This window comes from Melopsittacus undulatus, chromosome 4 (genome assembly GCF_012275295.1).
Source record: "Melopsittacus undulatus isolate bMelUnd1 chromosome 4, bMelUnd1.mat.Z, whole genome shotgun sequence".
Taxonomy (NCBI): Eukaryota; Metazoa; Chordata; class Aves; order Psittaciformes; family Psittaculidae; genus Melopsittacus; species Melopsittacus undulatus.
In genome coordinates this window covers 6,356,455-6,382,860 of record NC_047530.1, presented here as the reverse complement: position 1 = coordinate 6,382,860, position 26,406 = coordinate 6,356,455, and the positions used below count along the sequence as shown (strand labels likewise).

The 26,406-nt window shown below is 44.0% G+C and overlaps 2 protein-coding genes across 6 annotated transcripts; one reads left to right on the top strand and one right to left on the bottom strand.

The window, feature by feature from the left end:
* Positions 1-675: 675 nt before the first annotated feature.
* Positions 676-2,793, bottom strand: HARBI1 (harbinger transposase derived 1). Its single transcript, XM_005154230.3, has 2 exons — positions 2,077-2,793; positions 676-1,501 (listed from the first exon to the last, which is right to left on the bottom strand). The coding sequence occupies exons 1-2, from the start codon at positions 2,744-2,746 to the stop codon at positions 1,125-1,127; spliced, it is 1,047 nt and encodes a 348-aa protein (XP_005154287.1). The 5' UTR covers positions 2,747-2,793; the 3' UTR covers positions 676-1,124.
* On the top strand, positions 2,377-26,406 carry ATG13 (autophagy related 13). 5 transcript variants are annotated; one of them, XM_031053575.2, is made up of 16 exons: positions 2,377-2,736; positions 9,040-9,166; positions 9,985-10,065; positions 10,885-11,004; positions 11,434-11,480; positions 11,959-12,099; positions 13,158-13,198; positions 13,732-13,828; positions 14,180-14,278; positions 14,980-15,070; positions 19,339-19,472; positions 20,443-20,560; positions 21,206-21,283; positions 21,587-21,703; positions 22,159-22,287; positions 23,417-26,406. In XM_031053575.2, exons 2-16 carry the CDS (start codon positions 9,098-9,100, stop codon positions 23,492-23,494), a joined length of 1,440 nt encoding a protein of 479 aa, XP_030909435.2. In that variant the 5' UTR covers positions 2,377-2,736; positions 9,040-9,097; the 3' UTR covers positions 23,495-26,406. The 5 variants fall into 5 exon arrangements, with proteins under 5 accessions (XP_030909435.2, XP_030909437.2, XP_030909436.2 ...); XM_005154229.3 differs by lacking the exon at positions 2,377-2,736 and adding an exon at positions 3,433-3,769 and having other exon boundaries at positions 9,085-9,166; XM_031053574.2 differs by lacking the exon at positions 2,377-2,736 and adding an exon at positions 3,433-3,769.

Genomic DNA, 26,406 nt, shown 5'->3' with positions numbered 1-26,406 from the left:
CCAGGTGGTTGCACTGCTACTTTAAGTAGCTACCTTTCTGCAGCATTCTGCATTCCCTACCACTTCCATTTCATTTACTGCCCAGTAAACAATAAAATCTAAGAAACCAAATTTTCTCTGACTGCTATCAGGAGATTCATGGAAACACTTGCATCTTTTGGAAAGAGAATGTTGCCAGGAAATTTCCCAGTCCTGTGCCAACAGCAGCTGTGTGTGTTAGTAGTCTTTCCACAGAATAGGTTGATTGCCAGCAGTGGAAGAGCTGCCTTTATGTACCTCAGCTCTGACCTAAATAAAGAACTGCAATCAGTTTAATTCGTGTGACCCAGCCAGTCCTTGGCATTTCTTTTACAGCAGCCAACAAGGTGAATGGGTTTCTGTTGTGGCAGACATATCTAGCGAGAACTAGTTACATTCAGTAGCCCATGTCTTGATATGTGCTCAGTAACCAACAGAGTCAACCACAGCTTCACATCTTCTCCAGTCTGTCTAATTAAAAGAAACCTTCAGTCCTTCTGGATCTTCTATGTACAAGCAAGACTAGTGTGTACGAGGCAAAAAGGCAAATCCCTCACAGAACACAGATGCTGCTTTCAGAGGAGTTGCTGGGTTTTTGGGAGATATGAAGAACTACAAAATGTTATTTAGCAAGAATCTCTACCTGCAAACAAAAAGTTTGTTCTGCTGCTCATGAATTCATGGTAGGCATGAGCCCACATGGAAGTTTAATTTGTGTGAAATACCATTTAAAAACAATCAGAACTGGTTTAGGTTAGAAAGTGGCATAGAATTGTTGCTTTGTAAAACAGTGCAAGGCTAACACAGTTTTCATCGTTACCACAGACAATTTCCCAAGTTTCTCCACTCATCCCACATTAGTTATTGTTCTCTGAGTCAGGTGAAAGGGGGGAATTTAAACATCACAACAGTAAAAACTCAGTGATTGACCTGCATCTCTAGAGAGGTTTGAGAGAAGTTCAGAAAACCACCTGAAATGAAGAGAGTAATATTTCTCTTTGTCTCAGATCTGCTTAGTGTTTACAGACTTAAAGAAGAGAAAGGGGCATGGTTGCTCTGTGCATCTTCTCAGATGAACCGTTAGAAGCCTTCTCCCCATCACAACATTAGCTAAAGTGAGTAAGCAGAAGCTCCTGACGAATACGACAGGCTTCCGAGTCCATGGATTCCATTTGCTCGTACTCTTCTTCTGGCTGTTCCATGTGTCCTGTGGCCGGTGAAGACCACACATCCAGGCCATGTTCCAGGGAGATGTTATGAAGCACACAGCAGGCCAGAATGATGTGGCTGGATTTCTCTGGAGAATACTGCAGGGTGCCTTTGGAACCATCCAGGCAGCGGAAACGCGACCGAATGGTTCTGAACGTCCGCTCGATAACGTTATGAGTGGCAGAATGGGCCATGTTGTAGCGGTACTCGGCAGGTGTCTCAGGGATATGCAGAGGGGTCATCAGCCACGTTCGGAGAAAGAAGGAGCTGTCACCTGTTGGCAGTGAAAAGGAGGAGGACAGGTTATACACCTGTAGTTAACCACAGGTTTCACCTCTTATCTCCTGTTTTTCTGGTACTGCTGGTACAGAGTAACTTAGTTACTTGGCTAGAACAGGAAGCATGAGAAGGCATGGAAGAGCAACAGTAACACAGGTTTACAAATGTGACAACAACATAAAGGCATTCAGTTTTACACAGGGAAATCCTGGAAGAACAGGGAGGAGTTTAAAGAGAATTAATTTACTACCTAAGGCAGTGAGAGACAGCTGGATTAGGACCCTGTATAGATTTAAAAATGGCATAATTCAGCTTAGAAAGGTGTAGGATACTGAAAGCACGATCTTAACAGAATGACTGTAGACTAACACATGCAAGAATCAGCCTGTATAAAACACAGATGGGAAGTTACTGCTCTAGACTTCTAAGAGAAGGACTGTCTTGAATCTCAAGGTATTTGCAGGGCAGCAATCAGAAGTAAACATACCACTTGTGCCCAGAGGCTCTAGGCTCAATAAGGTGGTGGTATATAGTAGACTTTCCACAGAAAAGAGTAGAATATAGACTTACCAAGTAGCCAGCCATCTTTATGTAGCTTAGTTTCAAACTGCCTTGTCAGGGCTGCCTGCTGTAACACAGTGCAGTCGGGCAGGCTGCCCGGCCAGTGTGTTTCAGCGCTCAGGAGGACTCCTCTGGCATCACACACCATCAGGCAGTTCAGAGAATGGAGACCCTTTCTGTTCACATAGGACAAGTCCTCAGCATTTGGTGCTTTGATTGCCACGTGGGTGCAGTCAACCACCCCCAGCACTCCCGGCATGCCTGCCAGCCCATAAAAGTCATCTTTCAGGCGCTGTACAGTAGCTTCATCCTCAGGAAAGTGAATGAACTGTGAGGCTCTTTCCACCAATGCCTCGGTTACATTGGCAACGCAGCGGCTCATGGAGGCTTGACTAATGCCAATAGCATCCCCCATGCGAGTCTGGAAGGAGCCAGAGGTATAGAAACCCAATGCAGCAAGGATCTGTGTCTCTGGACTGATGGCCCTGGACCGCTGTGTAGGGCGAGAGAGACTGGCTCCCAGCAGATCCACCAGGTAGTAAATGAACTGTCGGGGAAAGCCATATGTGGATACTAGATACTCATCTGTGACATCCTCCAGCTTGAAGCGATCCAAAGTTCTGTGTCCGCGGCCATACAGCAAGAGGTCGCAGTCAAGAACTGCAATAGGTACGGCCATGGCCGAGGGGGTCCTCTGAGGGCTCCCCTGTTACAGCACCTCCCCAGAGCCTAAGGCAAAGGGGAAGAAGACCCAGGGTAAAAACCGGGTAAAACCCGGTTAGCCTTTCAGACTGTTACCATATTCCTTTTACTAGGGATATCCAGCAAATCCTTTACTTCCATCTACTTTTAAAACCAAGGGGTGGGGGCTCACTGACGGCTCTTCAGCCTTGCCTGGCTCCCATGAAGGGGCGGAACCGTCCCCAGCCACCGCCGACCCGGCCGCGTTCAGCCCCGAACAGCCGGGACGCGAACGGCCGGTACCCGTGTGCGTCCCCCAGCCCCGCCGGGCGCCCCTTCGCGATGACGGGCAGCGGAGCGACTCCCGAGCCCCGCCGGGCGCCAACCCGGCCCTTACCGGCCGCTTGCAGCGATCCCGGCCCCACAGGCGCTGCGCGCCGGCCCGAGGAGGCCCGCACCCCGCTGCGGCAGATTCGCCATAGCATGGGGCTCCCAGCGGCTGCGGCAGCTGACCCGTCCCTTCTGATCCCGACCTTGGCTGCCCGTCCCGCCGGTTCGGTGCTGTGCGGATCGGCTGGGCAGGAGCGGTGGCGGCGGAGGCGGCTGCGGCTCGGTGTGGAAAGTGCGGCCGCGGACACGCAGACACATCCCTCCCCTCCTCTCCTCCCCTCCTCTCCCGCAGCAGATGAAAACAAACAGCGGCGGCGATGGCGGCGCGGCGCAGGCCGCGGCTCTGAGGGCAGCGGCAGCCCGAGCCCCGGCCCCGTTTCCCCTCAGGCTCTAACCCCACCGGGCCGGCACCGAGGAGGAGAAGGAGGAGGAGAGGCGCTGTCCAGAGCCCAGTGGCCGCTGGGCCGCTGGTGCCTGGAGGCGCCGGTAGCGGGCCCAGGGCCGCAGGTATCCCCCCGTGCCCAAGCGGGGCGCTGAGGAGACGCCGGGGCACGGCGGGGGAGCGGCGCGGGCAGCCGGGCCTCCTCGCGGGATGAGCCGCCGTGCAGCCAGCACTGCCGCCCCCCCGCAGGTACCGGGGCCGGACGGGACGGGACTGGGGTCCCCGGCTGGGGAGGGCGAGCTCCGAGGGGTGGGTGGGTAGGTAGGGGAGTACCGGCTCGTGGGTCGTGAGCCTTTGGCTGGGGCTTCGTGTCTCCATTCGCTACTCACGGGGGTCCCGGTTTGCTGCAGCCGTGTCGGTGCCCGACAAAGCGCGACCCAGGGGTGGCCAGACTTCGTTTTCTGGATGGCTGGTGGGAAGGATGTGGCTTGCTGAAACCTCTCCAAGTGGTGTGTTTTAAAACCAGAATGCTTTCAGAGCCAAATAGAAACTAAAACCTCAGAGCCATTGTATAGTTTTCCTGTAGTGTGTGTATTGCTGATTGTTAGAAAAGATTACGGGTTTGCAGATCAGCACCTTTCTGTCCTGTTAGAGCTATGGCTCTTAGGGCACTGCCAGAGTCATCCCCACTGATTCAGTAGGAGCAGAAACATCTTCATGTCAGTGAACAGCCAGAAAAAGGACACTTTGGGTTCAACCTACAAACTGCCTTCTTACAAATCTCAAAAGTGGTGTGACTAGGCACAATGTAGAGTGAAAAACATGGTCAGTTACTGCCTGGGCTGAAAATTGGTTGCCTATGTAAATGAAGTTTAGAGCATTTCCAGATTACTGCTGGAGTGGCCTGACCTGGTAGAACCCTCCTTCTCCTGGCAAGAAATAAGTCATTCAAATGAGCCAGGCTGTGTTTAGACATTTGGAAGGATCACACAGGATCACCTTACTTTGTTTAAATGATATTGTATAACATCAACTTTTATGAACATGTATTCACACAAAAGTTGAGACCTGGTGCTCATATTGGTAGTTGTAGTACAGTGTATGGGGAAGCACGTTCTGGGTTACTCTGCATACTTTGGCCTGACAAACAAAATGAGAGGATGGACCTTTGGACTGGCACCATTTTTAGACCTGAGGGAAGTACAGAATGTAACTGCCGGTCAACAGGAATTGCTTCATTTTGTTTTTAGGCCAGTGGAGCTGGCAGTGCTGGTATTTCCTAAGCTGGGAAGTAATTTATCAGTTAGAAATCAGTTAGAAAGTAAATCTGTTCCCCGATCAGCAGGAAACATTGCCTCTTTATCAATACTTATATAGTAAACAACAGAGCCTTTCAGTCAGACTATATTATGTGAAACAGTTTTTCTGCTAGAATCTAGTCGTCTCTTAAAAAATCCAGAAACTTTAAGAGTAGCACACCTTCAAATTTAGAACTGTTCCCTTCTTCTCCCTCCCCCCAGGTTTCTGACTAACTGACTAAGAAGGCAAAATAGAGATACTAAGTAATTGTAGGATACTGGAGGCTGACTTGTAGGCCCAGCTTTGAATCAGAGCACCGTCTTTACGGAGATCTTTTTATAGTTGCTTATTAATGTGCTCAAAATACCTGCTTGTCATTGAAGGGGATGATCTAGGAAAGCTTGCTTGGCAGTCAAGCCTATTTATCAAAGGCTCTCTGTTAAAAGCTTCAAGAACTTCCATGTGCTTCTTGTTTACCTCCATGATTCCATGAGGCTTTTCTGGAGCTTCACATAGGACATCGTTGGAGACTGGATCTGGGTCCTGTGTTAACAAAGAGGTTCTGGTAGGGACAAGGAGCCTGTTCAGGGGAGCACAGTCAGGTAACCAGGAACATAGAGCTGGGATGAGGGCTGTCCATAGCCCTGTCCTTACAGTGACAGCCCTTCTTGTTTCTTCCTTCTGGGATAGGAACCATGAGTAATTATTTGGCATTGGTAAGTATCTGTTTAAAAGGAAAGCACAATGACTTTAAGTTGTAGCAGCCATTGCTCAAGAGTGAAATCTCAGAGGAGGGAAATGATGGAAACAACCTGTATATACTTTCCCCAGCAGTGATAATGATGCCTGGTATGTGTCAGGTGCTTCTGCTTCTTTCCTGTTTAAGTATGTGAGCGTCAGACACACACACTAAACTCCCACGTATGAAACACGAACTGTAAGTGTTCTGTGCTCCTCTGGTGGGCTGGGTTACAGGCAGCTGCTGCATGGCATGCTGGTTGCTGTAGTTTCTCTGGGCTGCACCAAGGGGAGGGCTCTTGCAGTTCATTGCATCATGCAAGTAGGGTATCGTCACCTTATGCTGATGTGTCATTTTCCTTAGGGTAGGAGAGTATAAATCCCTGTAGAGTGTATTAGGCACAGTGCTTAGGTGTTAAACTGTTGGTTAAGTGTTCTTCTCTGCCTCTTACCTTTATGAGAGAGTAAGGCTTTAGTCAAAGAGCCACACATGGCAGTTCTCCTTTAAACATCTCTCTGATGTTTCTGTTCAGAGGAAGGTGGAAGCAAAGGCATATTAAAACATGAAAATGGGTGTTGCAGGAGGGAAACAAAGCAAAAAGCCACGTGGCCAAGATGCTTTTATTTACCTATGAACAGCCACTGTGTATGGCTAAAGCAGTGAGGTATCAGTTTACTTGAGGGATTACTCGGTTGAGGGGGAATCAGTCATCTGTGGGTTTCTAACCTAGACCAAAGGTTACTTCCTTCTAGTGGTTATTGCAGTGCAAAATTAGTGTCTTGCTTGAGCTAAGCACATGCACAGGTACTGGCACTTAACAAGGAGCTGTGCTGGTGTTGCAGGCTACAGGACCTGAGAAGTTGTATGAGTTTAGTGGAACTAAGTTTAAAGGATTTCCTTTAACAGGTTAGCTGAAGGTACTGAGGCAGTTTTGTAAATCAGATGTTTGCTGTAATTCTAGGCCTGTCCTGACTCTTTGCAATGAATGTGTCTAAAGGTAAACTCTGTCCTAAGCCTTAGCAGATCTCAGGGAATCACCAGAGCCCTCCTGCAAAAATGAGAGATGGTGCTGGTCAGATAATGACCCTTAGACTTGTCAGGAGCTGAGTTCCAAGGTCCCAGTTTGCCCCTGAAATGACAGATTCCTCACAGAAAACCTTGCCTGATACTTTCTGCTCTGCTTTAGGCTCTGGTGAGTCAACTGTTGCTGGCATTTGGCATATGAATATCCATGTGCTTAATGAATGCTTTCTGAATTGAGGTCTTGCAGGAAGAATCCCAATTCTGCTGCAGCAGGGCAAAACTATGAAGCTCTCATTCTTTGAACACTGGATTTAAGACATGGCTCTGGTGGCTGTTTCCTCTCCAGAGGTATTTGGGTATGCAGTCACTAGAACTAATTCCTACACTGCACAGAGAACCATGTTGATGGTCTGCTTTGTTTCCTTTCCTAACCATGAGCCTAACATCTTCTATTAGTTCCTGAGTATCTTTTAATAGTTGATACCAGCATTCCTTTTAAGCCCCACAAGGCAAGTAAACATAGGTGCTTTAGCTGACAGCTCTCCTTACAACATCAGGATATATACTTCCTTACACTTTTCTCCAGGTGTCTTCTACAAATGGCTTCTCACTTCTTTTCACATTAAAAGCTAATTTAATTTCTCTTGGTATTTAAATGTCATCATTCTCCTTGTTGAGAAAAAGATGTGGGGTTTTTTAATGGGATATTTTATTGCCTCTGTCAGCCAGGTTTTGTTGTAGATCTCAGGTCCTCTCAATGCTTACAGTGCTTTTTGTGGTTGAGACAAAAGAATGGTAACAGGTCATTCTCACCTATTTTTTTTTGTAGTGGGAAGTGTGTATACTAAAATCTTATTTCTTTCCAGTTAGAGTGCTGCATCAGTGAAACATTAATACTTTTAAGCGCTGATTTCCATCTATTCCCCACCCCAGTAGAAAAGATCTGTGATCTCTAGTAGTGGTAAAGGCAAGGAAAGAAAATATAATCATTTCAATGAGGAGGCTGCAATATCCAAAGGATAATTTGGTCATGCATCTAAAGTTGAATCACTTGTCTTGTTAGTTCTCAAATTATATTACAATTTTCATTATAGATTATTACAAGGTTATTATAAGATGCAGTATGACTGTAGCCTTTCAACCATATTAGATGTCCAGCTTTCTTTTTATGAAGTAATTCAGAAAGTATTGCTCTTTTCTATAAAATACTCTATAAATTGCAGTATTCTTACTTAGCAGCCTCTTCTTGGATGGTGCTCCTAAAGCACTGCTTCAAACAGGCATTTACTGCTATTAAGTGAGATATCTTAAATAGAAGTTCTGATGTGCACAGTCACTAAAGATTGCATATATTCTGTGTGAACAGGGCTATCAGCCCCGCTAAGCCTACTAGGCTTTAATGTGTATTAATAGTGTACATTGCTGCAGGTTCAATCTTTGCTTGAAGATTAGACACTGAGCAGAGTGACATTGTGCACAGCAGCTGCTGATGCTCAGTGACCTTAGACCTGGGGTGAGCAGTGCGTTCCATGAATACGTGATGCTTGACAGGCTGCTTCAGGCTGATGAGCTGCCTCCAAACAAAAACAGCACCAGGAATTAAGAGTGAATTAATACTTTGAAGGCTTATGAGCAAAAAGTATAATTAATGCTGCTAATTAAGGCATTCCTCTCCATGGTCTCTATGTGATTATTAACCTAAATACAAAGAAACTGAAAGAAAAACTGTGATTTATCCCAGGCTATGTGACGTGATGGTGGCAGGAATCTCATTAGTGCCTTGCCCTGCCTCGCCTCTGGCACTGTGGAAGTTCATTGTGGTAGAAACAACTGAATTTTGACAAACAAGGCAGTGTGAATGTTAGAGCTCAGTATTTGTTGTCAGAGCTTTCAGGAGAACTGAACTGAGGATTTTGGTCTATCCCTTGGCAAATATTTATCTTTTCAGTTGGTTGTAGGTAAATCTGTAGCTATACAGGTTTAATGCAAGTACTGTTTGTTGGAAACTGTGGAGCCTGTTCAAGCAATGGTTTATTTCATTATCTGCTGAAATACCACTGGAATACTGGCTTTAGAATTTCACTCAAGACTTGGTTTTGACCAGTGTTGGTAACTGAAGATTTCTGAAGCAGATGGTCATGTCTGCTGCATAGCTTGGTATAGAATCTAGTCAGTGTGGTTGTTGGGGTGTTTTGGGGTTGGTTTGTTTGTTTATTACTAAATTAAGCTAGCAAAATTGGAGAACTTATACCCAGTTTGAATTGTGAGTCTCCTTTGTTATTTCTTTTCTAGTATCTTTTGCAGTGAGTAGATAAACTATTCATGTGCATTTATACCTCACACCCACCCCTCACAGATCTTAGTTAAGATTTTGACAGGCAGAGGCCTTTCGTTTCTTTTGCTTGTCATTTCTTTTGCTCTAATGGCAAAATGTTTTTAAATCTTGACATTCAAACAGGAAGCTGAAGGAGGACTTCATCCCTACGCCTGTGCTATATTTCAGATTGTCAGATGCAATGGACACTGATCTCAGTTCCCAGGACAGGAAGGACCTGGACAAGTTCATCAAATTTTTTGCTTTAAAGGTAACTTCTCCTGTGGCAAATTCCTCTTCTTTGTTGTTTAAGAAAACCCATGCTTGCTGTGGTTGAGTAACAAGGTTGGGGTTTGGTTGGGTTTTTTACTTTTGCTAAAAACCAAAGCAAGAAAAGGTGATGTCAAATTTAGGAGATTCCTGTGAATAACTAGAAAAACATATTTTTCCCGTTTCTTTTTCCTACCTCCTAATCATTTTCTTTCCTATAGAAGAGTCCTATTATAGAATCAGTTATAGGCACTTCATCTCTCTGTTAGCTTTCAACTTCTATCAACACATGTAACCACCCAGCTGTTAGGTAGTATCTCCTGTTGAACTCCACTCTTTCTTTTTTGCCTATCTCAATTTCTAGATTGCATCTAAAAACAATACCAGAATGTTCCACTGAATTATGAAATTTGGCCTCACTTGGTACACAGATGCAAATAGATTCCCTGACAATGGCTATGTTATAAATGTAAATGCTTTACTTCAGTTTAAGTGTCCAGGTTTAGGATATGGTGGTAAATTTTGTTTCAGTATTACTAAGAACTGTACAACTCCTGATTGCAAAATTGGCTTAGTCACTTCATATTATTACAGAGAAAGGTCAGCTTAATGTGATTTTCTGTCTGAAATGTATTTACCTGTTATCTGTAATAATTCAAACCAGTTAGACCTGAACATTAGTGTGGCAAACTCTATTTCTCTACATCCTGCTCAGCCCTCTCATATTTTGTTTACTTGGAATTTGTCCAGCTCAGGCTCTGAGCTGAGGGCTCTGCTGAGCTCAGAACATGACTGTGTTTCTTTTCCTTTCTGTTCCAGACGGTACAAGTGATTGTCCAGGCCCGACTTGGAGAGAAAATCTGTACTCGATCATCATCCTCCCCAACAGGCTCTGACTGGGTAAAGACATCTGGTGTTAAAGCAATTCCATTAGCTATTTGGAGTTTCTTTCATGTGTGTGTGCACATATGTGTTGAGAACACAGTGTAGTTGTTACAGTCTCGTGCAGATTATAACAACTATTCATAGCATAAGTACTATATTTGAATATGTTCGTTAGTGGTGTGGGATTTTTTGTTGTTTTCATAGAATCATAGAATAGTTAGGGTTGGAAAGGACCCTAAAATCATCCAGTTCCAACCCCCCTGCCATGGGCAGGGACACCTCACACTAAACCATGCCACCCAAGGCTTCATCCAACCTGGCCTTGAACACTGCCAGGGATGGAGCATTCACAACCTCCCTGGGCAACCCATTCCAGCCCTTCACCACCCTAACATGTCACTCTGGGCTCTTAAGGGCTGAGGAGAGAGAAATGATACCTCTCAGCAGCTCCTGCCAGCTAAGGTGCCTTTTCAGGATCTGCTGGGGGTAGGGTGAGGAGTTCTGTTCTCTCAGAAGTTTGCAACTCGGCAGTTCAGGACTTTATAGTAATGGACTTTATTAAAATTGAAGAGATTCGGGTTACTCTGTGGGTAAAGATAGGACTCAAATGAGGGAAAACAAGATTTTTATAGCAGGATCAAGAAAAACATTTGAATTAACAACCAAGGAAGTGTTTGCAAATATGAAAAGCCTGAGTCCATCTGGGAATTTTCTGTTTCATCAATATTTCAGTGAACGCTGACCTAGTATGTTCTATATGGGTCTATGAATTTGTCTGCAGTGTACCATTAGGCAGTTTCTCAACGAAATGAAATAATTTCTTGTGTTCTGCAGTTCAATTTGGCAATTAAAGATATACCAGAGGTTACTCATGAAGCAAAGAAAGCCCTGGCAGGACAACTCCCCGCGGTTGGACGGTCCATGTGTGTGGAGATTTCTCTCAAAACCTCAGAGGTGAGAACTGAGTCAAAATAGATGCCATTTTTTTTCAGCTGAATCTTAAGTCACTTACCAGAGTTCCTGCCCTTTAGTCCACAACAGTGTGAAAATATCTTCACTTATGCAGTTAGGTAGTATGCTAATGAAAAGAAATACATCAACAGAAGCAACCCACTGCAAATAACTGAGGCCAAACACACAAATGATAAAGCAGCAAAATCTAGTTTCTTAGACCCTAAAGAACTTCTGAGGAAGATATTCCCTCAGGTGATCCAACTGTGCAGTGTGAGACTTCCAGTTCACCTTTTTCTGTTGTTGCACTACAAGAGGGTGAGAGCAGGGAGAAACATTTTCATTGAGAACTATGGCTGCTCTTGATCTTTAAGGAGATATGAGTTTGTGTTCTGAAATGAGCCTTTCTCTGACATCCTTTCTCTTATCCAGGGGGACTCCATGGAGCTGGAAATTTGGTGTCTTGAAATGAATGAGAAGTAAGTACACTCTTCGTTCTTCACACTTGCTTTGTGTGTGTTTGTATTTTAGCTGATGAAATGGGAAGTCCTCTCTTTGTCTAGTCTAGCAGTCAAACTGTTCAACATTGGTGTCAAGAAAACAAACTAGTAATTTCATTCCTTCTTCATTCATTACAACAACATCTGCTTCCTCACATAAGAGAATTCATATGCTCAGTGATGACAAATGTTTTTAATACTGAAAAGATGTTTCTTTCTAATAGAAGTCTGCATGGAATTTTTCACCAGTCACTTTTGCAACAAGTGTCTAGATTGAAGTAGGCTCTCAGCTGGCTGCTCAATAACAAGTAGCCACACTCAGGCTTTATTTTATAATTTTGCAATGAAATTGACATTAAACAATTGGCCCAGACTAATTTTGATTTAAAAAAATAAAAAACCCCAAACAGCTTAGATGTGAATGAAAGACTCATTTTTTCCCTTTTGTGTTCTTTAGGTGTGATAAAGAAATCAAAGTGTCATACACCGTATACAACAGGCTATCTCTGCTGCTGAAGTCTTTGCTTGCTATAACCAGGGTAACTCCAGCCTACAGACTCTCAAGGAAACAAGGACATGAATATGTAATATTGTACAGGTATATATATATAGAATAAGCATAATATGAGATTCCCCATTTGAAATACAAACAGCAGAGGTTCTAGACTTGAACAGTGCAGCTGTAATTGTGATAAAAAGGGATGAGTGATAATAAATTCAAATTACTGGGATTTAACTACTACTGATAACTGAGGGAATTCTGGGCTGTGTATCATCAAACTAAGCATGGACTGTGAAGTATTGTTGGTTGCCTACCATGTTGAGAAGAATATAAGAATTCTCTATGCAAGCACTGGTTAAATGGCTTATTAGCATCCAGTTGTTCAGTGTCTGGCCTATATTTGACAAATGCCTGTCTATGCTTCACATAACTGCAGTACATACTTTTGCAGTACAAATTCAGACTCCGTTCTGCTGTTTCATTAAAGATGCATTCTCAGCTCCACTTCCTGTTTTTCTGGCAGTTTACTCATCCAAATACTGAGTTCAGCTCTTTTTACGCCTGTGAGATCTGACTGGCTTGTGGTTCATGGCTGTCAGCCTCCAGTCTTTGTTTTTGGCTTTGGGAAAGGTCTTTGACCTGTTTGCATAGCTAATTTATATGGTTCTAAATCTCAGGTTTGCTGTCATTTGCACAGCTGAGAGCTTAAAAAGAAATCCCAGCCATTGCTTCATTTTTGCCTCCCTTGCTGCTTTGGCATATACTTAAGAGCAGGTCTCTTCATAGCATAGTTAATCTTTTATGTTACATGATGAGTATTCACTTTTAGACTCAGATCTGTCTGTGAAGTTTATGTCACTTCTCATTTTTGCTCTGAACTGTAGATTTGCCAGAGGCTTAAAAAACTTAAACAGAAATTTTTGATTAGACTACCATTTTATCTTCCTTTCTCTTTTCACATGACATCTCTTGCTCTAAGATATGTAGCTGGAGGGTTTCTCAAGGTGGGCATTCTATCCACTTTTTTTGCTTTTTTTCCTAAAGAGAAAAATTAGTTCCAACCTTTCAATTCATGAAATCAAATAAGGAATAAGGATATGTATAGCATTATGCTCCAGTGGACCTAATACCTTTTCTTTTTCCTTTTCCTGCAGGATATATTTTGGTGAAGTGCAACTGAGCGGCTTGGGAGAAGGTATGATTAGGCAACACATGCAAACTAGAGCAGAACTGTTCCCCATACTGGCTAGGCATTTATTACTATTCCTAAGTGCCATAAGAAAAATTAAGTCTGAGGTTTACATGGTTTTTATCTGGATCTACCAGTGAAGGGTTGTGTCATAAGGTGACAAGTATAATGGTGGTACTTTGACAAAATCTAGGGTGATTGCCATTTTGACTCTAGTGATCCAGAACTGAAATAAGAATATGGAAGTATGTTGATAAGGAGCAGGACTAGTAAAGAAGACCATGATCTGCTCAGGAACAATAAGCATTTCAGAGAAGTGTTTTAGACTAAGATGGGAAGCAACATCAGAAGTCTCATGGATGAAGCCTACCAGCAAGGCAACATAGTCTTGCTTTTTTTTATGGGTTCAAGCCTTTGGAGTTCAGATTGCAAGGGATAATGGATAAACAGTATAGAAACAAGATAATGGAACCTCAGAATAGAAAAAGTACAGAACATAAATAATCAGTGAAACTGATAATCATTTCTTAACCTTACAGGTTTCCAGACAGTCCGTGTTGGGACAGTGGGTACCCCAGTGGGCACCATCACTTTGTCTTGTGCTTACAGAATCAACCTTGCTTTCATGTCAAACAGGTGAGAAAACATGATCATGCCACAACCTGTTTTGCAATAGTGTACTATTAAACCCCTCATGTTATGAGCCCCTAAATCTTTCCCTTACTCTTATCCTTCCCTCCCAAGATTCTCCTTCATGGAGAATACTCTTTCTCATGGTTAAGTCTTGCAGCAAGGGGAGTATTTGGGTAGCCCTGAGCCAGACTCTAGAACTCCCAAATTGTTGATGCATGCTTGGAGTTGCAGGGCTGAACTGTAAAGATGCTCTGGTCCCAGTAATAGACACAAAGGGTTTCTGTGAGGATGCCATGAGTTGGGGTGAGAGTAGAGGGGGAAAAGCCAATAACACCATTGCTTGTTGCCTTTCAGGCAGTTTGAGAGGACCCCTCCTATCATGGGGATTATCATTGATCACTTTGTGGACCGTCCCTATCCCAGCTCTTCACCCATGCATCCCTGCAATTACAGGTGAGGAAATAATGAGTTGAAGTCATCGGGTATGGTGAAGGCATCAATTATGCCCAAATACAGAGCCTTTTCCACTGTTTGCTGACTGCATGGGAAGGGAGACCACAGGATAAGTGTCAAACCATATTGACATGGTTGAGCATACGAGGAAGGGTGACATTTTTCCCTCATATCTAGAAGACTGAGTGCAGCAAGCCCCAGTAGGTGCCCAGATTCCTTACAGAAGTACTTGGACACAAAGGATGTTTAACCTTGCCTGCCTTTGAAATGTAACAGTTAATTCTGCAGCAGAACTATGTGTCCTGAGGCATGCATCTCCAGATACTTCCATTGGGGAAACATCAGAGTTTAATTCCTATTTGTCAATGAGATGTTTGTCTTCTCTAAATTGCATGTGAGGGCACTAAGACTGGGACCAGTGGTATTGTTTGACAATGGTTCTGTAAACATCAAAGCCAGTAGCATTAGCTACTGGAAAGTGTTTCTGTGTGGAGGTAGAAGAGGAACACCTGGGGAAAATTAGTTTTCATACATTGTTTTCCTCAGTTCTACCATGTAGAGCAGATCCCTTCATATTTTTCTTTTCAACTCCACCCAAATACTCTCAACCTTCCTGCAGTGTTTGTCCCAGTGTGTTTTACTATTTCTTTGTTTTAAGGAGTATTTCCAGTCAGAAAGCTTCTCTTTTCTTGCTGCTTTAGAGCTGGTGAGGACAATGGTGCAGTATACCCCTCAGTAGAAGATTCCCAAGAAGTGTGTACCACATCTTTTTCCACCTCTCCTCCATCTCAGGTAAGGGAAACCAGACTTTTTTAACTCCTAGATAGTATAGTCGCTGTTAGGGTAGTGGGCATACTCCTACATCAACCACTGTGCAAACAGGCAGCCTCCTGATGCTAATGTGAATCTAATGTATGGGTTATTTATATTGTTACACTCTGAGTAGAAACCTAGTTAGATACTAATTTCAACCAAATGCTAGGAGACTGGAAAGAGTGAATTACTGAAATTCAAAGAACCTACAGTATAGTTGGGCTGAGATGTGCTTGAAGAGGATAGCAATGTACTTACACAGTCACATACTAGTGCTGTAAGAAGAGGAATTCGAGAGATTGATGCCAGGCAACATAAGGTAACAGACTGACACTGAGAAACACTGAAATATCAGGAAAATGCTTATAGCACAGTGCAGAATGGAAAAGCAGGAAAAAAACAACAGCCATACTTGTTGGATGATGATGTTTTCCTTCTGAATATAAAAAACCAGAAACTCCTACTTTCACTGTCCTTATATACCCAACTCCACAATTCTGTATTTTGAAGACTTAGTCAGATTTGTAGTTGTCCTATAGCTTTAAACATTCAGGAATGTTTCCTACCTTGTTGTCCAGCCAAACAGATGTCTTTACTGATCTTTCAAGACAATCTAAAGACTCTCAATCTCTTTTGATGTCCATGTGAAACATAGAATGAATTATAATTGGAATGCTGCTCCAAACTGAAGGAATTTGCCATGGGTCTTTCCACTACTTCAGAGGAAGTAGCATGACTGGTTTAGCAAAATGTATTGTACTCTATGAATGAGCTATTTCCTAAGAAATGAGCTTTCCTTAGGAAGCATTTTTGTGCTAAGTGGCTTTTGGGTGACCAGGGCATCAGGTAATGTTGAACTAATCAGCACTTGCAGTAAGTCTGATGAAATAAAGCTTTTCTTATTCTGTGATACATAGCTGAGAAGATGAGTTTGTGGCCAAGTTGCGTCCTGCCTTTTCACAAAATGGGTTAAATGCAAAAGGTTTTATAAGGAAATTTCCAGTGACCCATGCCAGTGTTACTTAACAGTAATACAGTGTAAATACATTGAGGTTGACATCTCCCCAGGGTACATGAAGCTTTGCTGTCACTGAGGGGAAAAGCTTTATGAAACCAGACAGACCTTGAGGATTCACATTGAGGATGAGCCTAAGTTCTTGCTTTTCTGTGGCTCATAGTTGGCGTATGCTGTGTGCTTATTTATAAAGCCAGTCTTCGCTACTTTGCTACTTAAAGTTGGAATTGTAAGGTTGTCTTGGCAGAGTGATCTCTAAAGTAGATTAGAAGGGGGGGAAAAAGACATTAATTTCTTTCTCTAGCTTTCTGTATACAACTTAACGTGTAGGAAAATACTGGGAACTGTGTGGTTCTATAGGCAAATTGGCCAAATCTCTGCCTGCCTTCCCAGTAGAAATGAGGCCTAACCTGCATGATAGAAGGGAATAGTTGTTACCTTCTCCCTGTGAGCTTGCATAGCATGTCTTTATGTTGTTGAGTAGACAGAATTTCAGGAAAAAGCCTCTCCATGAGCAATACACAGAAACAAAGCTGTCCTAAACTGAAAACTGCATAAGAAAGTGACTGAGAGAAGGTATGGGACTGAATCAGGTTTGGATTGCCATTTTTGCATTAGTACCCTCTGTGAGACAGCCTTTACCTCTGAAACATCACTCTGATTGATGGAGTTATCTCTTCACATCAGTGTGTTTGAATTGCACCTCAGTCTGGGTCCCCTTTATTCTAAGGGTGCAGCACAGACCTACCTGCCAAGATATGATGCCTCATAATGCTGGGAGATAAGGAATATGTATGGATGGAGATTATTGAAATACATGTAATTTGTACATTTGGAAAAAAAATACCCTTGGCTTTTTGTGGCATCTGCTCAGCCTTCTCCTTGCTGATTATCTAGTTCAGTTCTAATGAGCTGTGGAACAGAGCCTCTGGCAGTTACTTTCAGTGTTCACTGGAGTCTCCAATATTACCTGTGTTGAGTGATTCACTGAGATTGGAAAACAGACAATTTTTTACAAAATGAATGTGCTTCTGGCAATACTGAGACTTCTGCTCCATATGTAGGTGTGGCTGCTGCAGCCCAAACCTCTTCACTAGCATTCAGTTCATCCAACTCTTCATAGTTCTTCTCTGAAGTCCTTCTCTCTCTTTCTCTCTCCCCCTCTCTTACTCTCTCTCTTTTCCTTGTTTCCTCTGTGTCTGTCTCTGTGCACAGTGTGTTTTTACTGTCACAAAGGCACATTTTCAGACCCCTCCTCCTGTGGTGACGGACACCCTGAAGGTCCCAGTGATGGGACTGGCCTTTTCACACCAAGTGAGTTGTCAATAGAATATGTTATGTGTGGCCAGATACAGTTCCAGCATGCCAGAACAAATGCAGAAAAGTAGAAATTTAACAATATGGAATGTTGTGCATGAGAAAGGCTGGTGAATGCAAAATGGGCCAGGCATATTGTTGAGACTGGCTGCTTAAATGCCTTTATAGAGAAAGGTCTCCCAAAGACAGGACAAGCACCCCTAACTAAACAGCAGCGGTTGCACAGTTAGTGAAGTACCCAAGTAGTAAGGCACATTGAGTGTTTTCTCTTAACAGCCAGTGTCCCTAGAACCTATGCAGTCAGTAGTGCTCCATTCAGCTTAATTAGCCCCATGTGAATAACCTGCTGTTCATCATTCAGACCCCTCTAAATGATGTCAGCATTGGTGTTGCTGGAGTATCACACACAGAGCTCTGAAAAGAGTGTTTCTCTTGAGGTCAGGTAAGCTAAAATGGGAAAGTTCTATTTAATCCAACCAGCGAGATTTCTGCTGGGGGTCTAAGGACCTTCTGGGTTTCACTGCTTCCAGCACTTTATTCCTAAAGCAATCTCACAAGAGTTAGCTTTGGGAGAGACCCAGTTCTCTTTACCTAGCACGTTTATGGACTCTGTTCTTTGGCTGAGGATATGTACGTATCTTCAAGGCCTGTTCAATGTGCAGTGGGAATGGGTTCAAACAGTTGATAATGCAGTTGTTTTGGGGAAAAAAGTATTAGCTCTTTAGTGAGTTGATGATGGCATTTATGCTTCTTTCAGTCTCAAAAACAGAGCTGTAGAGCAGAGCTTCCCTGTGACTGAATATCAGTTGTACCCTGCACAGCTTTCTCCTATGTGTGTAGGAAACCAGTCTTGTTTTCTTGTCAAGGCCCAGACTTAGCCCCCTGCAGTAAAGTTTTATAGTAACAGCCTTCCTTCATTATTGATTCCAATGGAAACTTAGCATCCTTCTGCCAGTCTGAAATGCTATGCTATACCTCTGACTTTTCCTGGTCCTTCTTCAGTGACTGATGATTATTCAGACTGGGGGCATTCCCCTTCCTCTTTCCTCTCCCTTTGCCCTTTTGTTTTTTCTTCTTCTTTCTTAGCTTTCCAGCTCTCGTCTTTCCTATCAGCCTGCTGCCCTGGGAGTTGGATCAGCTGACATGGGGTATCCTGTACTCTTTGCTGGTGGCTTGAATGCTGCACACCCTCACCAGGTACTTGTAGAGGGTAGAACAAGCATGACTGGTATTGCAACCAGTTGTGCCACTTGTACATCTCAGAGAGGCCTTGACACTAGTGCATGCATTAGTATCTTGTCTGGCAGGAGTGGAAAGAATGTAAGGTAAATATAAAGAAAGCACAACTTGCACAGATTCTGGGAGTTGAATCCTCAGCATTCTGAATTTACTGAGGTAGGGTCAGGTGGAAAAAGTATGACAGGCATGAGGCATTGGCCACCTCTCTAGAAAGCCTGTTCCAGTGTTTAACCACCCTCTCGCTAAAGAAATGCTTCCTAATGTCCAGTCTAACCTCCCCTGGCACAGCTTTGAACCATTCCTACATGTTACCGGGGAGAAGATCAGCACCTCCCTCGCCACTTCCCCTCCTCAGGAAGCTGCAAAGAGCAGTGAGGTCATAGCAAGAGGATATGATTATTTTTCCCCTGCTTCTCCTTGAAGCAAAGGACCTAAGGCCAGGGACCTCTGCAGTGTAAAATAGGCCTGAAGTGGAGTAGGAAGGGAATGAAACCAGTTTGTATTGTGGTGATCACCTTCTACTTGACTCCTCTCTCTCAGCCTTATAGGGGCTAGAGCCCAACCATATGCCAAAAGTCGCACAGCTTAGTCCCACAATGACAGAATCTGCTCTGCATTGCACTGTGGTGTTTGCCTGATTTTGAGATCTCCAACTTGCCTGTTCTCTCCATCCCAGTTGATTGGCCCAGGCAAAGAGGGGGGAGTTCCCCCAGTTCCCAGCCAGCCAGCACATGGCACTCAAGCTGACCAAGAGAGGATGTGCACCCCACTGGATGGAGGCCACTACTCAGCAGCTACTCCTTCTAGTAGGTAGGTTGGTTTTAGATGATCTATCACTTGTGCTAGCCCAATTATAATCCTGTTAAGATCAAACTTGTTGGTTTCCCCTCTTTGTCTGTAACATAACATCTGCCTTCCATCCCCCAAAACAATGAGTAGTTTTCTCTGATGGGGCTTTTTCCCCATCAGCCTTTTCCAAGCCTTTCTCCAAGCAATGATCTCACCCACCTCCTTACACCTCCTGGTCGCTGTAACATCCTTGCAACTTCTGTTATGTCAACTTTATTATCAATTCTATCTTTTTAAATCTCTTTGCTGTATTTGCTCATCGTAAAACAACAAAGTGAAATAAGTTCTCAAGGGAGTCTTAAATTCTCCAGAGTTAATGCGAATTGTTACCAAACCAGCTGTAGTTACTGCAAATCTGTTCACTATTTATGAACAAAGTTACTTAAAAGGAAACAATGCAAGCTCAGGCTGTCCTAAATCACCTCCCTCTCAGCTAATGAAATCCCTCTATTCTCTTTTAGTCACTGTGTTTATTTCTTGCACAGTCTCTCTGGGTCACACAGTTCTGAGTCAAGGATCTTAAGCAGTCATTTTGTTATAAGAAACCAAAAATCACAGTTGCATTAGGACCTCCCTATGGATCTGTGACTACTGTATTACTGAAAAATAATAGTGATGAACAGGAATTGCTGTGAACATGCACATTCTGAAGCTAAAAATCCATCTCCAAAAATAAAAGCCTATTTCAGATGGCAGCAACTTTTCATCTAAATAGTTTTCATCCAGCTTTAAACAAAAATCTGGCTCCACTGGTGTCCCACTCCCCTTTTGTGTTTATGACTTAGGAGGAATCTGTGGTACAAGGACAGATTTCTATTGTCCTTCCAATACTAGGAGTAAACCCAGAAGAATAAAGGAATCTGATCAATCATAGGATTTGCCAATGTTGTTTGTACCATGAGTCAGTAATTGCTCTATTTTCCTCCCCCAGCGAGGACACAGAAACAGTATCAAACAGCAGTGAAGGGAAATGTGGCTCCCCACATGACCTTTTGGAGACCATCTTTATCCGGAAGGTGGGAGCTTTTGTCAACAAACCCATTAACCAGGTAACTAACAATAGATCTTCTCAGAGGGCACCACAATACCCTGCTGCTCCCATCTGTTCCTACATAGAGAAACAAAAAGCACCCAGTGCTAGGACAACCCTGGAGATTGGAGAGTGTGTTCTGCCAGCTACAAGGCTTGTTTTTCATAAAATCCTTCTGGGATGTGAGAGACACACTTTGCCAGCACCCTGTTTGAGTGTGGAACAGTTGATACTGAGGTCTCACAATAACACCACTACCACAAGTTCATAAACTGGGGAAGCTGGTAGGAAGCCTGCCATGCAGTAGACCAGTTGACCAGTAGTAAGCAAGCATTTAAGCTCAGCTGAGGTGGCTTAGAGATCTGCCCAGTTCCTGAGGATGCTCTTCTAGGCCCTTTGGATGGATGAAGGAAAATTGGTTGGATTTGTAGCAGTTTGTTCATCCTTGCCTATATTATACAAGCTGTATAGCAGCAATCCCACCTCTGGGTATGTGTCTGCATTAAGTCAGCAGAGTACAATTTCCCTATTTTATACCTTTTTGAAATGAGGTTGTCAGCCTCCTACCTAACTGCTGACATGATCTTGGGCAAAGACTTTTAGTATCCTTTTCTGTGCTGGGTAAGAGCATCTTAGTGAAATTCTGTTTGCTGAATCTCCCCAGGTGACCATGGCCAACTTAGACATTCCTTTTGCCATGTTTGCTCCCAAGAATGTTGAGCTGGAAGATAACGACCCCATGGTAAGCCTCTTCCAGAGGTATAATGTGTGCTTCCTCAGCATCCCTTATGCAACATCCATGCTATTCTGTACTTTGAATACACTTCATGTTTTGAGGAAAGAACTAGTTACTTAGATTTGTTTGGTTTCAAGAAGTCTCCCATGTTAATCTTGGGCTCTCTAGACATAAAAATAACAGTATGTGTTTGCTGCCCCTGCTGTAGCATGTGTTTATTGTCCAACCTCCTAACTGTCCCCACACTATCAGAATACAGATAGATGTGATTATAAGATCAGTACTCACCACCTTTGATTTCTTGGGCAGGTCAATCCTCCTGACTCCCCAGAAACTGCATCTCCTCTACAAGGCAGCTTACACTCGGAGGGCTCCAGTGGCAGCAGCACAGGGAACACCCATGATGACTTTGTTATGATTGACTTTGTAAGTGCCCTCATCAGTGTTCTCACATAACAGCTGCATCTTAGTTGGGCTTCAGGTGCTGGTGCAATAGCAAATGATGTAAGAATAGTTTTCAATGGGGGTGTAAAGGACCTATGTGTCTCAGTTCCAAACTAGAGCTTGACAGCCCCCAAACTGCAGAGAGACTGATAACTTGGAACCAACAGCTACAAATTAAATACTCTTTTCAGTTCCATGCCAACACCTGGGCTTGGCATCCTCTTGTCTAATGCCTAAAGGATTCCAAAGAAATGTTCTCTTCCTATTGATCAGGCAGGCACAGATCTTGGCTGTTCTTCAGTTAATCTGCATTATTGCAGCAACAGTTGTAATGCAGAGATGTTCACTGATAGCAGGTAATGACATTACCTGAGATTATAGTGAAAGGGAAGCCACTGTCTCTGAATGTGAATTAACAGCAGTATCTTTGATTCTAGAAACCAGCATTTTCAAAGGATGACATTCTTCCAATGGACCTGGGAACGTTTTACCGTGAGTTCCAGAACCCCCCTCAACTCAGCAGCCTCTCCATTGACATTGGAGCTCAGTCCATGGCAGAGGATTTGGTATGAAGCCCTGATGTTTCTTTTTATGGGAATCATATGCAGTTTGTAATGCTCTCCCTATTCCTAGTTTGAAAAAAAATGTATCTTCATAGAATTATAGAACAATCTGTTTTGAGAGGGACCTTTTTAAGGCCCAACCCCCTGCAATAAGACGGGTCATCTTCAGCTAGATCCAGCCTGGCCTTGAATGTTTCCAGGGATGAGGCATCTGCCACCTCTCTGGGCACCCTGGCTCAGTGTTTCAGTACCTCATCTTAAAGAGATTTCTTCCTTATATCTGGTGTGAGTCTACCCTCTTTTAGCTTAAAACCATCAGCCTTTCTCCTATAGCAACAGCTAAAAAGTGTCGCCATATTTCTTGTAGGCCCCCTTTAATTACTGAAAGGCCACAACAAGGTCTCCCCCAAGTCTTGGCTTCACCAGGCTGAACAAGCCAAGCTCTCTCAGCCTTTCCTCATTGCAGAGGTGCTCCACCCCTCTGACTGTTTTTATGGCCTTCCTCCAGATCCACTCCAGCAGATCCATGTCTTCCCTGTACTTCTCAGAAGAGAGACCCTGCCCAAAGGGGATCCCTCACTAACATTTTCCAGCCAAGTGTAAATCTGTGGCACATTCTGAAACTGATGTGTTTAGCTTCAAGCTGAAAGCTGCCATTGCATTGCTATGGCTGTCATTGAAACCCCCCAAACAAATCCTGCCTCTGGCGTGTCAAACTTAGTGGCAAACTAAGCCTGATCTTGCAGCCTGAGCAGAGGCAAACCCTGTTGTGCCTGGTGAAAGTCATGTCTGGGTGAGTGCCTTAATGGGCTCACAGGCATTGTAACATACCAGAGGCTGAGAGCTGCAAGAGGCTTGATGGAGGCAGTGACATGAGCAGGTTATTGTGCTGCAGCTGGTGGCAGGACTTGCACAAGGCGAGGCTCCAGTGCACCTACTGTTCCTACAGAGCAAACACACTGTGGGCAGGGTGCCCTTCTCAGGGTCACTTGGTGGATGCTGCCAGAGGACTCTTGGTTTTGTGCATGTAGGAAGGGGAGCCCAGAGCAGTGGAGAGGGGTTACTTGTGTGTTTAAAGCTTCTTTTTATCTGCTGTGAATGAGCTCTGACCTGCCCCTTTCTTACCCCTCAGGACTCATTACCAGAGAAGCTCGCAGTCCATGAGAAAAATGTCAAAGAGTTTGATGCCTTTGTAGAGACCTTGCAGTGAAGCTGTTTCCAGTTCTTCCTTCTCAAGGCATTCTGGAAAGTGACGTCAAGAAATATCTCTGTTGCCCCTGCTCTGCCTTTTGTCTCACTTTGATTAGTCCCTTCCATCAAGTGAGCTTCATTGGATTGCTCTCTTCAGCAGCAGATCTGATTTTCCTCCACTACACCACCACACAGTTCTGGACTGCTTTTTTCTGCTCACAGTTCTGAATTTAAGACTTCAGTAGAGACACAAGAAGTCAAAACTTCAATGTATGAAATTTGTTCTCTCTTCAGTCTCTGTTCTCTCTGGAGGGGCTTTGTGAAAAGTTGTCATATGCTTCCTCCAGAGGTCCTATGGTGTAAGTTCCCTCGGTGTAGCTTCTTACTAACAGACTCTTTCCTACAGTCTCCAACCCTGTTAGAGCATGGAAAGCTTTGGCTCATTTCCAGGGGCTGTGAGTTCAGCAGATTTAACAGTTTTCACTCCAGGACATCCATTCCGCAGAATGGGGCATTTCATCCTGACTTCAGTGTGAGTGCCTGGAGCCAGGGAGAGACGTCAGCGTTGGGACCTGTGTAATATAAGTTACCTTTGTTTTACTGCTTCTAAGGAACTGGGCCTCCACTTGTTTTGTGTGAGGCCTTCTGTTAGGCTGGCTGATAAGCAGGAATGGAACAAGAGAAGAGCTTTCCACATTTCCTTCCTGAGCATACTGACGCTCGGCCGTGCTGAGTTGAGCAGTGTTGACTGTTGGCAAGCCTGCATGTAGCAGCTGTGATAATGCTGAATTCACAGTCTCTGCTTCTGAAATACAACTGTAAATACTAGGAATCCTATTTCTTTAGGGTTATGTTACTAGGAGTCTTTAGTCCAAGATTCTTTCCTCTAATCCTTGCAGACCTTTCCTGCTTTATGGTTAATAGATGATCTTAAGAGTCAAGAAATATTTATTGCTTTTAAAGAAACCTATATTTCAAAGATGTTCTGTTTTCATGTAGTAGTGCGGGTCATTCTGCTTTGGATCACTGCAGACAGCAAGTGTGCCATGGAACCCTGGCCAGTGAGACTGGTCTCTTCTTGCAGGAAAGTATCCAAGATATTTATTTTCTAAGACAGACTTGATTATTCTAATATAATACTCTGTTTGGGGGACTTTGTGTCCATTACATCCAGTCAGGGCCCACTGACAGAATTAAACGCACACAGGAGTGGGGTGGAATGGCAGGGATTTGGTAAAAAGCTGTGTTCTGATAGGCATGGATGAATTTGCAGTGTTTTCAGCCATTCAGAAGGCAGCTTCTTGAAAGAAGCACATTTTGGGGGGGAGCTTATGGTACTTTTTAATCAGCTGGCTTTGATTAGCTGAAATGTTATTTTTGTAATGATGTGGTTATCAGCAGTGTGAGTGGCAGTGCTCAAGGGCTCATTCGGCTGGTGCGTGTCTTTTGCCTGATGTAAGGAGGGGAGGAGAAACAGTGACACTAAACAGAAACTTAGATAAGGTAGATCTCCTTGTGATTCTCTCTCCTCCTCCTATGTGTAACTACAGTGAGCAACTGCAGGACCCCTGACTGTCCTAAAACACTTTTTCTTTCTCTGGAAGTGGAGTTGTGTTGCCTCAGGCCTGAGGAGACATCTTATTTTCCTTAGAGTGGCTGAGTAACCAGCCTTTTAGTTAGTGCAATGCAGCAGCTTCTTCGACTTAACTGAAAGAGATCACAAGCAGCTGACGGGGGAACCCCCTGTAGAACACTATTCCTGTGCCACTGCTGGAGCAAGGAACCAAGTTCAGAATGGAGCTTGCTGTAAGGTCAGAGCAACAGAATGCTTTTATGTTGAGTGCTGTGTTCAGGGGGAGGCCATATGAGCTCTAAAACTCTAGGGGAGAGCTTTACTGAAGGATAGCTGCCCACCAGAACTTCTTCAGCTTACTCAACCAAATCAACTTTTCAGCAGCCTCACACAGAAGCTGCTCAGTCCTTGCAAAATAAGATGCCCAAACATTTAAGAAAGCTTCCAAGGTAAACTGTGCACAAGAGGGTTTAAGTTAAATGGGCTTTAACAAACACTTGATCCCCACAGCCAGAGCCACCTTGTTTTACAGGTGGAAAGGGTTGCAGAAGGGTGCAGGAGCGTAAGGAACGAATAGATCAGCTGGCTCTCACCTCCGCTTATGAAGCTGGTCTCTGCCACCTTCTAGCTCAGAGATGTGGTTGCTGTCACCTTCCTCTCAATGTACAGGCTGTGCTGGGAAGAGTGATACAATCTGGGTTGCAAAGCAGCAGCGCTGGGGTGAAGTGCTAATTCACTCTATTAATGAAGAACAGACTAGGTTGAACTTCATCAAGCCAGTGCTGCTGCTGTCTCCTTCTCACAGAGGCACACTGTGGAGTTGGCAGAAGGCAAGCCATTCTTGCTGATCCTGTCCAGAAGGTTCCCAGAACCAAATACTTCTGCTCATTGATGCTGATGGCTACAGCTCCCACATCCCAGAAGGCAGAACATCAGTGTGGCACTTGGGGTTTTTCTACTTCAGAAAGCTGGAAACTTGCCTATATGAGCTGCTAGTGTTGAGCTGGATGGCCACAGCAATAAAGAGATTCTCTAGGGCTGAGTTATGTGCCTCTTTCCTGGACATTCCTCAGTTTCAACACATGGTTGCTGCATCTAGGCTCCCTGACCACTGCACAAATGCTCTGCTTCAGGAAAGATCTAGCTGCTGCTGTGGCCTTCCACAGATTGTGTTATGAAGGCTGTTTACTTTAGCAGCTGTCTGCTTGATTCTATATTGAGGACAGGATGGATGTAGCTGCTGATTTACAGATAACTTTGGGTGAAGGGGAAGGCTCCTAAATTGCATTGTTTTGGAAACAGTCTCCAATGTACTTCAAGTATTCAAAGAATTTCCAATAAAACTTTTATGTAAGCAA

Bases quoted from the DNA above. Each gene is read 5' to 3' on its own strand.
- HARBI1 (XM_005154230.3), bottom strand. From the start codon at position 2,746: ATGGCCGTACCTATTGCAGTTCTTGACTGCGACCTCTTGCTGTATGGC. The intron at 1,502-2,076 runs GTAAGTCTATAT...CACTGCCAACAG, and splicing joins TAAAGATGGCTGGCTACTTG to GTGACAGCTCCTTCTTTCTC.
- ATG13 (XM_031053575.2), top strand. From the start codon at position 9,098: ATGGACACTGATCTCAGTTCCCAGGACAGGAAGGACCTGGACAAGTTC. The intron at 12,100-13,157 runs GTATATATATAT...CTTTTCCTGCAG, and splicing joins GAATATGTAATATTGTACAG to GATATATTTTGGTGAAGTGC. The intron at 13,199-13,731 runs GTATGATTAGGC...TTAACCTTACAG, and splicing joins ACTGAGCGGCTTGGGAGAAG to GTTTCCAGACAGTCCGTGTT.